Here is a 15,705-nt window from a genome sequence, read left to right on the forward strand (position 1 = left end):
TTTGCTAAGGAGAAAGGTTTCATCCCATGCTCATGAACTAGCACTTGCAGTACCAGCAGTGGTGCCAGGTTAAAATATATCCCCATGTCCTGCAGGCAGTCTGGGCCTGAGCTTCACACGTGAACAGTGCTCCTTGTCTGTCATCCTCTTGCTTCCATGGGGCAGAGACAATGCACTGCACACCCCAGATCACAAGAAGTCCCTCTGTGACCTCTGTAATTTCCAGCATGATGGAAACAGAATGTTCTGCCTCTCTGTGATGATAGAGAAGAATGCATTTGCCTTTCTCCACTCTTCTCTCCTAAACCTTCTAGAAGGAACAAACTTCTGGTCTTGTTGGAAGAAAGTAATCTTTTCCAGCCCTGTTTTCATTCAGTTATGAATGTTCTATCTCCTGTATTTTCCCATTCTCCATCAGATCTTCACTTATTCATTGCCTAGAAGGAGTCTCCCATAAGAGTGTCTCTCATATCTCTCCCTTCAAAGAGCAAAAACTCGATAGTTCCCCTGTCTTCTTATCTATTGCATCCCCTACTATGTATGAGGCAGTAGGGTTCACAGATGGGATTGGTACTTGCTTTGCCTTTGCCAAAATCACACTAAGAAGTCAACTCTTCTTCCAGTCTTTGGCAACATGCAGTAGACCTGCAAGAACAGAGCTTCCACTTCTCTGTACGTCTCTCCTAAACCCAAGGTTCACACTGCTGACCTCTAGAAGCAACACACAGCTATTGACTCCCTTGAGTTCCCAGTCCAAAAGATGCTCTTCATCCTCTACTGCTCCCCAAAATCAGGTGTGCACGTGCAGCTGTACAGGAGCACCTTGCTGCACAAAGATCAGACTTTAATTCATTAAAATAATAAATTAGTTCAAAGGCTAGCCTGACACATGAAGACAAATCCTGTATAATTAAAAAGGAAAGGAAGCCGATTATATGCTCCTGGAGAATATTGCTGCCTGCTTCTGTTTTATTTATACGTTACACTGTATAATGAGCTGAATATTTAGGAGGTCAGCACAAACCAAGCTGCTGACTGGAGAAAAGAGAATACCCAGCTCTGTCTGTGCCTGAAGGCACACAGTAGGAAGGAGAGGATTTTCAGTCGTCTCCCTCTGTCTGCTGCTCCCTCAAGACCCCTCAGGTCTGCTTGGCTCAATTGCTCATTCTAAACTATGTGTGCTTGGGCAGAGATTTTCTCAATAAGCTTTTCCCTGAGTCTCATGTCTGCAGCCCTATTTCATCCCATCCCTCTCCCAGTGGGGTTTGTGCTTTCCAAGCTCTTGTGGCTGGTACTGATCCCATCACTAAGCTGAATTTTTTTTTTCCTAATTTTAATAACACCACATCCTCCAGAACACAGCTCTTCCAGGCACTGCCACAACCCACCCAGAAAGGATGAGCTAGGTCAGTGCCTGCTGGCACCTGTGAACCCTTACTAATGGGTTTGCCAGCAGCAATTAGGAAAAATGAACTTGGGGCAGGTCCTCCCTCAGCTCAGACAGAAATCACTGTGGGATGCTGGGGGGCAGCACTGCTGTTAGGAGAGGCAGTTTGCACCCTGCCTGTTAAATCACCCTGCAGTCCCAGTGCAGCTTTCATTCCTCTCTCTGCCACAGGTTTGAGAATGTTCTGCAAAGGACTCACATCACCACTGTGCTGCAAAACACTGCAGATCAGTGAGCTGCCTTCAGCTACAGTGCATGTAGCAGCTGTGTGCTGCCCAGGGCTGTCTCAGTGTCTCTATCCTGCCCTGCTGTGGCAGGGGGCTGCTCAAATTCCATGGTCCCCCATCTCATCCCACAGCAGCCCTGCCTCACAGCCAGCTGCTGCAGACACTCACCCAAACAACATCTCACCACAGACAAGTCTGATTTCAGCACAGAAATCTGCCCTTGACTCGAGAAGTTTTTCCCAATGTGATCTTCCTTGGATGCACCTCTGCCCCTCCTCAAAGGGAGCATAGCATCCAGGCATCCCCACTGGCACACACAAGACCAGTTCAGTATAGCAACCAAGGATAAGATTTGGGATACCTGTCACTGCTGCAAAGAATCTGATACTTACCTGTCCTCCCACAGCCCAGGGCAAACGATGCATACAGCACTCTCTCCAAGGCAGAAGAGGAAAAGCTGGATATTACATAGTAGGGGGACAGAAGGCAGGAAAGCACTAGGGTGGTCCTCCAAAGGTCAGCAGCAATTACACAGCGCTTTAATTGGGAAAGAAAGGAAGGTAGAATCCACCCTTGCCTCCCACCCCGTGCCAGCCACATTCAGTCTTGGCATCATCAGAAGTCAGAGGCATTTGGGAACAGTGCAGACCCATGGGCAGTAAGCAGGGTAGCAAAAAGGAGATACTGCAGAGGCAGGTGACATTTGTTTTTCTTGTGAGCCATTTCAGGGCTTATGGGAGCTGCTTCCCAGCCATGAAGGTCAAAGCAGTCTTCCCATGCTTCAGCAAGAATGGCAGCTGATTTAGTATTTAGGAGCCCACAGCTGCATTCATTCTCCAGCTGAGCTTTGCTCTTCTTTCTGCATAAAAGCCAAGGGTCAGAGCAGGAAAGGGAGGGCAAAGAAGCCAGCAGCTCCTATACTGTTCTGAAATGACCCCTATCAAGAGCCCCTGTGCCTGCTTTGGGAAGGGATCTTGCTGCTCACATGCTTGGCATCTGTGACCCAGTGTGGCCTCTTCACAGCAGCAAAGGCAGTGGTAATCCATCCAGTAATTGCTTCCATGGCGATCTTCACACAGCTTTAGATACTAATGCTGCTATCTTTCCCCTTCCAAACCACACAGCAATGAAGGGTGATTGGTGGCAGCCACATGTGAAGCATCATTGCCAGATAAGGGAAAGTGCCTGCAAGGGAGGAAAAGCTTAGCCTCTATTTTACCTGGTTTTATTCTGACAGGGTGGGGAGGGAAAGTGGAGATTAGAGAAGAGATATTCAAGCAAAATAAAATAATTGCAAATGCACAAGGCACTTATATGCATTTATTTCACTGTCCTCAGGAAACTGACAGAAAGTCCCACATCCCTGTCAGCCAATTGCTTTTGAGGAGCAGAGCTTTACCAGGTGGGCACCCAAGGTAGAACCACCTCCACCTGAGCCATTGCTCAGCAAGAAATGCTGTCAATCAAAGCTCCTACACTCAATTCCCAGCTCTGGACAAGCCCCAAAGTCCCCTCAGCTGTGCTCAGTTTCCTTGTCCCTACTGTTAACTCCTCTGAGCACCATTCTGCTGAGTAATTCCCAGCCTCTCCCCTCTTCTCATCTTTGGAAAACCCTTTATTGGGATTAACCCAAATTTTGAGCTGAGACACAGCCATTTTGCTCAGAAGCAAGTGTTTCTGTAACCTGTGTTGGGTACAGAGCCAATCCTCGACATGCAAGCAGAAGCAGATGGAGCTCAGGTCAATGCCACCATGTTGCAGGACACTCATACCATCACCAGTAGCCCATCCTCCCCAGAACTCTCCTTGAGGAGGAATTGGATATAAAACATTTGTGACAGCAAGAACTGATCTAAACCTTTGATTCTTGGGTACCTGCTGCCAGAGTGTTTGCAAGATCCTGGAGCTGGCAGTAATGTGAGTGACAGCACCAAAGATACAGAGGCATAATTTAGAGCATGTGTGTCAGGCTAACCTTCATCCATCTCAGCTCAGTAATAGGGTAAAAAATACCCTGGCTATTGAGGAATGCATCATAGCAAGGTACTGTGAGCTAGAAAATAAATAAACCTGGTCAGAAAGGACTGCAGGGAAGGAAGAGTGCCAAGGGCTGCAAAGGGAGAACCTCAGACATGCCAGCTCCATGCAGCAGGACAGTCCAGGGATGACATGGGGCTGGCAGCAGGGACCAAAGCTTGTATTGACGCCTGAGAAACATTTTAGGGTAGATTTGCCCCAAAAGTGCACCTTGAGGCCAGTGAAAACCATCTGCCAGAACCTGCACCTGATATAGACGGTATATCAGGTATTTCTGCAGTAAAAGGTGCTGCTTTATGACACACATAAGCTATCCTGCCTTCCTCAGAGAAGGAGGCAAAGAGAAGAAAAAAAAATCAAAAAAAAACCAGCAGGTAATAAATACAATAATAAATAACCTGACAGCAAGGTATTTCATGAAAGAAATGCACAAAGCATTTTGCCAGACTCTGCCTTCGCTGGCTCCAGGGCTGGGCACTGCAGGGATGCCAAGGGACAGTGTCAAGCTCAGCAGTGGCAGGGGGTGACCCAAAGAGGTTTGGCTGCCTTACAGCCTCCTCTACAACTGTAAAATCATCCCTGCAGGGAGGGAGGAGATGGTGCTGGGAAAATCACAGCTTATTCTGGAGCAAAGACTCCCTTCTAGCATTGCAAAAAACACCTCCTTGCCTAGAGTGACAAGAGTGGAAAGGATTTTCCTTCCAAAAAAATGAAGCAGGAACATGAGAATTGGTGCAATAGATGCACACCAAGCTGGAGGCCAGCAGAAGTGCCTGCTTTACTCAGTCCTCTTCTCCCAGCCTTTGCCTTGTCCCTTCATCAACACTCTTCAGCTCTGCTCCAGCACCAGAACATCCCCTGCTTCACCTATTCCCTGACACAAAGTCCAGAGCATCTTCTAGCCTTCCTCCTTTTTTATGCATGCTGGCAACATCTGAATGCGATCAATAGTTCTGCACATATCTAGAAAAAAAGAAAAAAACAAACCACTCAAAAACTGAAAAATAAGCCTACTGCTGAGTTACGTGGTGCAGCAGACTCCAAACACCTCCAAAAAGCATGGGGATCTGGACAGAAACCAGCAAGCAGACACTGAGCTTTGTTGTTATTGAAACAAATATCCCCAGTCTGGCACCGACTCTCTCTCACAGACACACAGTCCTCTGCAATAAGGAACGCAGGACTTCTGTAGAAATAAATCAAGAAAATGTAGCTTTGATGGGCAGTTACTGCTTGGCTGACGTGGGACCGAGCCTCCACACTTGGCCTCATCCCAGCCCTACACGCTGCATGTCGGGAAGGGCAGCACCTGAGCCGAAACACCGAGCGGCACACGGGTGGCTGTGGGAGTCCCACCACAGCCTGCAGCAGATGTTTCTGCCCACACCAACACAGATGTCTGGGGCGAGGCACCAGAAATAGCCTGCTGCACAAACCGAGACTTTTCCTCCCACACAGAGAGAGAGCTGTAATGCAGAGCCGCCGAGTACAGCTGAGCGTTTGAGTGCATCCCTCTTTTTTGCAATGGAAGGAATAACATCTCGACAGAAATAAAAACTGTGATGGTGGATTGTGCCAGCTCAGCTGGGAGCTGTCAAACATCTGTATTGTGGAGCCTTCCTTCTCTTGGTCTGCCAGCAACCTCTGTGTCTGCTCTAAAGCAGGAGCAATAAGGTTCACTCAGAGTCATGTGAAAATTATATTTGCAAAGCGCTCGAAGGCTCAGCGATGAGAGAGGGTTCACCATGCATTTCTCCTCACTGACCCTATCTTCTGCCTCCTGACTGCAGAAAGAGAAGCAGGCTTTCAGCAAAACCCTCGTTATCCTAAAATACGAATGCAAGGTGCTGAAGTGAACCAACACAGCAGGAACAAAGCACATCAGGACAATACATTCCCCCAAATTGAGAAGGGAAAAACAAAACCCAGCATTGTGCAGGGGAAATGCCACCTCCAGCAGCACACCTGAGCTGCAGCAATCTGCCTTTGTCTCACCTCTTACTCTCTGCCCAGCACCCCAATGAAGATAGGAAGCACAGCTGGAGAACAGCTGGCCAGACCCACAGACTGAGATGGGCTCCACCACCAGGACACACCACCACCCCCTTATCTCCCGAGACACAAGTGGCAATGTGAATAGAGGGAGTTAAATTCTTCTTCATGCTTTGATAGAAGGTTTTGAAGAGCTGTCTGAGCCAGAGACAGCAGTGAAAGCACAAGGGACATCACAGGTGAGCAAGCATTCCAGAAGCAGCAGGAGAATCACAGAATTGTTGGGGTTGGGAACATGAAGAAGGCAACCAGGACATTTATGGAGAGCTCTACAAGGCTCATTTTAAAACACTCCCTTTGCCAGTGCAAATTAATATTTGAGCAAAAAATATTACAGAAAAAGTCAGTTGACTCATGAAGAGCAAATACATTAAATATAGAAATTAAGTAATCGATGTGCAAAAGAAAAGGGATTTTAGCCCTGCTCTGAGCACAGCTCTTGTTGCAGCCTTACACAGGAGCCACCACGTTGCTCTAAGCCCTGAAGCAGGGACAGCAGATGGCAAAGATTTTTGCTCCCCAACCATGCTCCTCGGCAGCAAGGAGTGGGGCTGGCACAGGGTGCTGCCCCAGCACTGCTGCAAGCTGAGTTTTGGAGTCTTTACACTGGCTCTAGTTATTTAATGAAGGACTGACTGTAGAAATAGGAGGAGAAAATTATCCCACGCACAGCCTGATGTTTTTCTCCACATGCTGCTTGTTAGCCTGGCAAACAAATAGCGATGCCATAAATTGCTCTGAATGTTTGCTATGGTTGTTCGTTTGGAATGTTCCTTTACTTCCCTTGAAACACAGCTTTTTTTGGTTTGCCTCTCATGATTACAAAGGAATGAGGCGGGGAGGACTGATGCTCACAGCCTGAGCATCCCCAGTAGAACTGCATCCACAGTTAGCACAAACCTCAGCAAGAAGGGAGAGATCCCACCCCCAACTCTACTTAACAACTTTGAGACAGGCAGAAATTTAGGCTGTGATGTTATTGCCACAAGCCAGGTCCTGCCACTAAAAGTTGCATTCACCCACCCCAAATGCAGCTCCTGAACTCCTCCAGACTCCTAAATCACACTAGGCAGTAAGGGCAAACCAAAAACACCAGCAGCTGATTCCAGAGGATTTTGGTGATCCCCAGGCAGAGCACTGAGTGGCTAGAGACAGTCTATTGAGCTGAGGTAAAAGCAACATAGCTCCCAGCAGGGTTCAGCCCATACTGAAGCTTCAATGGAAAAAGTCAGTGGGAAATTCCCAAAAGAGAAAGGAACATTTCCAGAGACTGTGAGATTTCATATTATTTTGCCTGTTCTAAAAGGTCAGATAAAGCATCATGGATTTCCTCCTCCCAGGCAGACACCAACATGTCAGCTGATAAAGCCCCAGAAGCCACAGGATGCCCCTCTGCTCCGCAAGGCACATCAGCTGCTGCACCTCCCGTGGTAACTCTGTCCAATCTCAAACACTAAATTTGCACATATATTGGCCCTTAATTCTAGCAGAAGCCTTAACCCATTGTTTTTATTGCTTGTTTCAGTGAGCGAGGCTTTGTTTTGTTTTTAATCACAGCATCCTCACACGCTACAAAAACAAATGTAACAACATCATGTTGCGGGAGTCGAAATTGGAAAGTACAAGTGCCTATCAGTGAAAATCAAAGCAGCTTCACTGCCAAAACGGAGCGAAACGCAAAAGAAAGCTTAGATAGAAAGGAGAAAAAATGGAAATAGCATTAGCAGCATACTTTAATTCATCATAATCTGAGCGAGACCGGTAATGACACTGGAAGGTGAGCCACGCACTGCCCACTGAGACTGAGCTATTCATGAGAGCAGCTGGCTGTCAGCTGCTGCCTCTGCACAAACATAACGAGTGTAGGGCCTCTGCAACCCATCCCTGTGGCAGCTGGGGTTGGGCAATAGGCGGGAGAAGATTCTACATCCTCCACCTGGCCAGGAATTGCTTTTTGAAAAGCGAGCACAAAATCTCAGCTACAAGGCAGTTTATGGAGTGGGTTGGGAGTTTGTTTGGTTTTTTTTTGTTGTTGGGTTGTTTTTTTTTTGCTTTTATGAAAGTATTGTACGAAAATGATCAGCTCTATTTAACAGGCTGTTGAGACATAATAATGCCATCTTCTGCTATCCTGGCTCCTAATGATTTTATTAACCCAATAGCTGGAAGGGGATGTACTCAGCAATTCTGCTCTGTGCAGTTGTATTCTGCTCAAATACAGGTAGGAAGTGTGTCTGAACAGCAATGGGTAAAAGGATATTTAACGCCAATCTTTTCATCCAGATATTGGCTGGAAATTGAGTTGCAGTGCCGTTCACTGTGACTGAAACCAACAGGATTTGATTCTCCCTTCCCAGAGAGCGCAGGCTCTTGAGAAGCACAAAGCTCAGCTTTGGAGTTCCCTCTTCTCCACGCAGCAACATCGCCACCAGGAATAAATTTCCGTGGGACTTACAATTGTGCTGCCAAGGGCACAGAGACACTTGCAGTAACACTGCTGCTCACCTCTGACACTAGATGCCCACTGCACCACTTGGCTACAAGCAAATTCCTTGCAAGTGATGATTACTCCCAGTGTTTGCTACTGAGAGATCCCTTCTTTGCCATGAGATTTTTTTTTTTTTTTTTTTGCCACTCATTTGCCTTCTCTCCTAAAACCTGGGTCCTCACTGGGACCATGATTATAAGCATCCACTGCTCTCAGTCTCACAACAAGCAGCACCGCAGTGTGAGCAGCTCTGAACTCAGGGAGCTTCCCGCCAGCACCCAGCCAGGTTTTTCCCCACACTGCTCTCTCTAACCAAACCCAACAGGAGTGATTAACCAAGAGGTTCCTTAATGATCACTTCATCAGGGCTTATTTCATCCAGACCCCTTGTAGGAAAGCCAGGGAAACAGGGCGCCTGTGGAGATGTCAGACTTCTGTGGGGTGGATGCAGTAGGTAAAGGGTGCTCCCCAAAGCCAACACCAAGCAGAGCTTGCTTGCAGGGAACAAATGGGGAGCAGCACAGGTAATCTGGGCTGGACTGGGGCACTTTTATGATAGTCTACTGCTGGTTCAGCCCAAAAAGCTTTATCAAGCCATTGCACCCCACATACTGCACTACCACATGTCCCTGGCTCAGCACGCTGATTTGCAGCAGATACAGTCTAGGCCTGACCCCAAGCACCAAAAGAATTACGTGCAGCTTCCTTTTATTAACTTTGTTCTCTCAGGCATGTCCTCAGAGCCCCTCCAAGTGTCCTTGCCATCTGAAAAGAGGAGACGCTGTGTGCAGCAGCACCATAGGTTTGTTAACCTGACCCTCCCTCCAACTCCTTTTCTTCACAGCAAACATGCTCTTAACTTGTCTGCAAGGGCTTGTCTCCTATCTCGTGTCATGGCTCTGAACCCTTTTCCTCCACATTTTGTTTCCTGAAAAAAAAAACCTCTGTCACTTGAGATACCCAGAAAAAAAAAAAAAAAAAAGGAGATGGGCAAAAGAGAGAGATTTAATGCTGCCTTTAAATCTCCTGGCTGGAGGGGCTTCCCATGCTATGCAGTCTAGCATTGGCAATTTAATCATCAGCGTAATACTTCTGCAAACAGCAGCAGACAGCAGAGCCCGCAGGAGCAAACGGTCTCTCTAACAGCATGAATATTACAGGCACTTAACAGCCCTTGTAATCTCGCTGTGGCTCCCATGCAAGAGCACAGGCAGGCAGCACGACCGCAGGCACTAACCCTGGCCACCAGGTGATAAAGCTTCACGGGGTTCCCTAATGCAGCATCCAAAATCAGCCCCAGTGAGGAGAAAATAAGTGTGGAAATGCTGAAACCTTCAACAGATTCATTTCCACATCCCTGCACCTGTGACACACATGAGAAGGATTTGGGGTGGGAGGGCATTTCTGGGCACTGTATAAATATAAATGCTTCTCAGAAAAAAATATTGTGCTTTTCAGTTTAAATGTTAGCCTGTTTTCAAGGAAAAAAATCCGTAACTAACCTTTATTCTTTAACATTTTTACTTTGTCGTTGGATGAATATCATCCTGAAAAATTTCCCACAGATAGGAAGTACAGCCTATGGCTTCAAAGGAGAGTTTCTAGAAATGGGGAGGAAAGTGGGAGCTACTCTGCTTTATCTTTCCTGATACAGCAAAGGTTGCCATCCCTTCCAAAATGGGAACAACATAGAATCATAGAATCACTAAGGTTGGAAAAGACCACTAAGGTCATCATGTCAATGTCCAACCCATCCCCACCGACCACATCCCTCAGTGCCACATCTCCACAGTTCTTGAACGCCTCCAGGGATGGTGACTCCGCCACCTCCATGAGCATCCTGTGCCAGTGCCTCGCTGCTCTTTCTGAGAATAAATGTTTCCTAATACTCTGCTGTGAGATCACACACATTTTGGCTGGCCTCATGTTTGCTTGCCCAGGTCTCATCCCCACCATAGTCTCAGTAAAGCCCGTGCTATAGAGAAAGGAAATAAATCGTTGGCATCTTGCTCACACCTTTAATTACTTAGCTGATATTGATATAACACTAATTGAAGCAGAATAATCTTTTCTCTCAAATAAGTGTGCCCACACAGGCATGACTGAGATTAAATGACGTACATTACACTTGGATTAGTTCATTTCCAGCTAACGCAGAGACAGACCCCTGTGCTGAACCCATGGGTGCTGCTGTACAGCCTGCTGCCCCAGGACAGCAACCACAGCCTACACACAGAGGGCAGCTCAAAAAGCCAGGGGGCTTCTGGAGCAGGTGTACAAAACAAGGGAAGGAATAAGTTGCTTTGCTTCCGATAGCAAACCCTGGTGACCTTTCTAGATATCAGTCCTTCTCTGAGTCCTGGGGCAGTGACTGCACACTGGGCAGTAAAAGCTTCTCCACTGAGTTCAGATATTTTAGTTTTGCCTCAGGAATATCAGCAAACTTGGCAAAGTGAGAAGCCTTAAGCCCTATTCTGCACAAACACACAATGCACAAGGCCAGACCTGTGAGGTCTCTGCAGATTGCAGGCTGTTTGTAGGCTTGATTGTCCTATGGCTTCAAGTTGTGTCCAAATTCTCCATGTATCACCTCTGCAAAGGGGATGCATGCCCTTATTTACCCAGGAAGCTGTGCAAGTGCAATTATTACTGCTTATGCAGCTCTCAGCTACCAGAGCATCAAGCAGCCTGCATGGAAGTGAATAATGCTGTCCCTCAGTAACAGGATCCAGGGTCAGCAGGGAGAGGTAAGGAGAAAAATAAGAGAAAAACACAATGGGCATTGCAAACACAGCAGCTCATCCCCACTCCTTCCCCACCACCATGCAGGAGAGTGTAAAATGAAAATTTGTCTTTGCTTAATTCCATAGGAGAAACTAAACCACGTTGTCTTGTATTCCATGTACTCCACAAGTACACAGCAACTGTCATCCCAAAGCACCCCAAGTTACCAATCAGGCAGAGTAGAGTGCCCCGAATCAAAGGGAAAAATGCTTAAAAACCAAACAACAAAATAATGTTTTAATAACAAGGACTGGCAAAAGCCTTGAGCACACTCTTACCTTTAATCCCAATATTTTCTCCCTTGTACCCAATCACAATTAAGGAAAATTAAATGTGCAAAAATGAGAAGGTCTGTACAAATCATTCTGAGCATGAGGGGGCTGCAGTCAGTGCTTGCCCTGCTGAACGTGCCTTCCTCTTACTTGCAAGCCATGCACCTCAATAATGTGCTATGAGGTGTGTTTGTAACTGTCTGATGCCAGCAGTGGTCCTTGAGGAGGAAATGATGTGTGCCTAAATGCAGACAAAGCCATTCAGAAAGCCGGGACAAAGCAGCCTTGCTCTCCTTAGCGGGGCCAAATTACATCCTTTGGACATATTCCTTCAGCAGTTTCAAAAAATAATAATCATGTGTCTCTATTTCCTTCGCTTTGCAAACAATATTTAGAGAATAGAAGGTGATTTCAGAGTCCATTTGTTTCGCAGCACATAAGCCCTGCTCTTCTCATATCGCTTCCCAATCAGGTTTACTGCTAGCATCATCAACAGAAAACTGAGGAGGTAAAGACTTAAAGCCCTCAGTCACTCTGTTACAGAGTCCGAAGGAGGGCAATGGAGATGAAGAAGGATGCAGATGAGGAGCAGCTGAGGGGAGGCCTCACGGCAGCTGCAGCTCAATGCAGGGAGCGGAGGGCAGCGCTAGCTCTGCTCTCTGGGGTCAGTGATAGGGCCCACGGGGATGGCATGGAGCTGTGCCAGGGGAGGGTCGGGGGTTATGGGCAGGGTGGCAGCCACGTGGCTCATCTGGGAATGCACACAAGGAGCAGAGCAGTGCTAATTTAGAGACGGGCCTGACGATCTCCTTGGCTCACACTTCCTACAGAAACGACTCCTGCTGAGACATCAGAGGCAAGGAGGGTGGGAAATCAATTTAATTGCAGCTTAGTAAGCAACTGTGCTAAGTGTCACTGGCAAAATCTGAGCCTTTCACTGTGAGAGAAAGGGGAGAACACGGCTTTTTTTATTACACAAGAAAGCGGATTGAGAGCAAACCCGTGTGACAGTCATCTGGCCCTCACGCCTTCCTTTAAACAGGAGGAAGGCAGCAAGAAGCAAACAGCCAGTGCCAGAGCTGCTCCAATTAACAGTCAATCCAGTGCACCCTTTGTTGTTACGCTACACATAATTACTACTTCACGCAAACATCTTTCTTAACCAGATCTGACTTTCTCTCCAGACACATCCTTGTAATGGGCTTCATTTGCTGGGCTGCTCTTGTGCAGGGAGCTGGCTATGGCAGCATTCCTCACAGTTGCAGTACATTGCTTTCGCATCTCTATGGCTTCTCCCAGAATTGCTTTTCCACTGGCGATGACGGCAGAGCTCACACCCAGTCATGCAGAAGCACCACGCTGGCATCCCGTGGGCTGCCAGCTCCAATACCATTCACAGAACTCCTGTGTGCAGTTACACATAATCCCATAGGGAAGGCTGGGGTGTTTTATGAGCGAGCTAAAATGATGTAAAAGAATGGGGCCCGGCACCTCGTGTGCTGTCTTCTCCAGCACTGCTTAGGCACGCCAACCTCAGGCCGCTGCTTCCCTCAACAAGTGGGGCAGTTCCATCCTGTTGATTTCCCTGGGTCTGTACAATTGTGCTATTTGCAACTCTGGTGCTCCCAGAATGGTGCTTCTCCTTCTGTATGCCTGCAGAAGTAGCTCAGTGCACCAGTCCTGCTGTACTCTGCCCTAAACTTTAACTACTAAGCTTGAGGAGGAAAGGCAAACCTCTCGTCTCAGTGCTGTGGCATGCCCATGGACTCAGCACTGCCATAACTCCTGCCCAGCAGGCTTAGCTCCACTTACCTGCAGTGAGGCACAGACTGCACAACACACTTGGAACCAAAAAGATGTCTGGGAAGAGCAGGAGATGCACATCCTGCCAGAACAGCCCCTGGGCTCTGATTACATCCAAATAAATCAAGTGGACACTCTTATCATGGAAAAGATTTCATCCCATTTGTTCCTTTTATGGCATGTGTTGCTCTACAAATGTTTCAAATGCACTCCTGAACCCACAGTGCTCCTTGGAGCATCCTTTAGATGCTCTCATTAACCTTGTCACCCTCAGATGGTGCCATATCTTCCCTTAGCTTGGTCTCAGTTCTCCTGATGCTGACCCCCTCCTGCATCAATCCTAATTTAAAGCCCTCTCATCAGTCTCCCCAGCTTATGTGCCAAGAGACATTTCCCCCATTAAGACAGGCGTGCAGTAGACCTCTCATCTCAAAGACCCTTCCACGGTCATAAAGCCAAAAATTCTGGAGCAGGCTCCAGTCTTGGAGGCAGGCATTGATGAGCTGAGCTTTCCTGCTCCTTTCCCTGCCTCTCCCCATTTCTGGGGGTTTATGAGGATAACACTGTTCTGAGTCCTTCAGGCTTCCCAATGTTTTTAACCAGCCATGTGGTCAAGCCAGCAGTGCCCAGCTCTTACAAAGAGCTGAAGAATTAACAGGGTTTTCATTGCCAGAAAAAAAAAAAAAATCAGTTATCATTTATTGTTCCTTTACACTTCAGAGCGTGCTCATGCTCAGACAGCACTACTTTCCTCTTCTGCCCCTCTCTAGACCTACACAAACCAGCAACTGAGCCCACCGAGCATGAACCTCTCTGTTCCACCTTCTTTCTCATGAGATTTGGCACTGCAATCCCTTAATGGATAAGATGTGAATTTTTGCAGCATACAGTTATTTTAATCTGTTAAGTGGCTCCGCTGCTATAAAACTGAAAGGGATTTATTATCTGGAGACCGTCAGCTGAGCTCCAGGTGCTGAATCTTTCTCGATGGCAGTGATGCAGAAGAAAATGCAGGCTGCTACAAAGCATACAAACACAAGCATCCTTTTGCACGGAGACCAAATCCCACGGGGTGCTGAGCATCCTGAGCACCTGGAGCAGGCGGTGAGGGTGCAGCACTCCTCCTGCCCTGGGAGCCATCCCTACGCTGCATTTGAGCAGAGTCAGGAAGGAGCTGTTGCATTGCAAACATCGAGGTGAGCCACACATGCATCTTGTTAGGTCACCTGTTCAATAGAAGAAACTTTTCATCCATAGCCTTTCTGCAACAACCCAGCCCGCAAATGACCTGCTTTGAGCTCTCAGTTGTGCTTCAGCCATCCATCAGATGGAGCAAACAAGCCAGCATGCATGAGACAATAAAAAAAAAAAAAAAAAAAAAACCTAACAGAAAACCCCCCAAAAACGAAAAATCCCAAACCCAACATTGAATACATCCCTCTACTCCTCCAGCCCTGGAGCTGAAGCCCCCCAGGGTGGCAGGGCTCTGATGTAAAGCTGAGCAGATTCCCCCTGCAGAGGAGGCAAGTTGACCAAGGGGCTGCCACCTGCACCCCCAGCTGCCATCTGCACCCCCAGGGCTGCTCCAGCCCTGCACAACCACTGGCAGGAGCTGGCACGTGGGTGAAATACCACTGTTCCACATGCACGTATCAGTTTGGGAATTTCCTTGTAATTAATCCCATGTATCAGCTCCTCTCATTATTTCTTAATGCAATTAAATTATTAATTTGTCTTTTTTTATTTTCTCTTTTTTTCTTTCTTTTTTTTTTTTTTTTTTCCCTCCTTTCCAAAGTAAAGCAGAGCAAAGGGTCTGGGTGAGCACGGGCCACATGTTCCCACTTCCCTGCAGACCCATTTGGCAAGAGAGCTGAGGTCTCTGAGAGCCTGGAGGACACCAAGCCCGGTTCACTTCTCTGGTTTCCAGTGCATCCAGCCAGCACACCACTGGGGTGGGGAGACAGATAACAGCACTACAAGAACAGGAAGAATTTGTTCTATGAACAGCTTCTCTGCAACAACAAGCTCCATGATCCTAAATGGAGCACACGGCACTGGATGTAAGCCTGATGAGGAGGGAACAAAGCTTAAACCCACACCAGGGTGGTGTATGGTGGTCACAGAGCTGAAGAAAGGGCTGCACTGGGAAAGGAGATGGAGGAGCAGCTCTGGCTGCTGCTGTCCTGGCCTCAGAGTGAGCCCCAGCTCCAAGGAGTTAACCAAGGCGGCACTGCATCCCTGCAGCCAGCAGCACATCACTCATGCCACTCCAAAGCAGTTCCCAACGCCAAAAATGTAATGCATGACAAAAATGAAAATCTGTGCTCTATCAATCTCGAGGGGATGCAACTGTTTTGATGGAAAATTCAGAGGAAATGAAGGAGAGGCAATTCTAGCAGTCAAATTACCGGAGTTACGGCAACTTGGCGCTTGCAGCTTCAGAACCTGGGGGGCTGAAGTTTGCTCTGCTGGATGATGGGATCAGGCTGGCCCAAACAGTACTGGGGTGCAGTGAATGGGAGGGGGTTCTGCCAGGAGTCCCACAGAGCAGTGGCACAGCCAGGGCTGGGGCTGAGCCAGAAGCTGGGCTCACGT

The 15,705-nt window shown here is 47.7% G+C and overlaps 1 protein-coding gene across 3 annotated transcripts in view; it reads right to left on the bottom strand.

The window, feature by feature from the left end:
• GALNT14 (polypeptide N-acetylgalactosaminyltransferase 14) overlaps positions 1 to 15,705 on the bottom strand; it is a 66,014-nt gene that overhangs the window by 48,656 nt on the left and 1,653 nt on the right. The window contains exon 1 of one of the 3 annotated variants that reach the window (XM_090134749.1): positions 2,067 to 2,217. The exons of the other annotated variants lie outside the window; for them this stretch is intronic. Within the exon in view, the coding sequence (XP_089990875.1) occupies positions 2,067 to 2,099 (33 nt within the window). The 5' untranslated portion in view covers positions 2,100 to 2,217. Of the gene's footprint in view, positions 1 to 2,066; positions 2,218 to 15,705 lie in introns of those variants that run through there. 3 annotated transcript variants of the gene reach the window in all.

The sequence above is a fragment of the Phasianus colchicus genome, chromosome 2 (assembly GCF_987193195.1).
Source record: "Phasianus colchicus chromosome 2, bPhaCol1.hap1.1, whole genome shotgun sequence".
In the NCBI taxonomy this organism is placed as follows: domain Eukaryota; kingdom Metazoa; phylum Chordata; class Aves; order Galliformes; family Phasianidae; genus Phasianus; species Phasianus colchicus.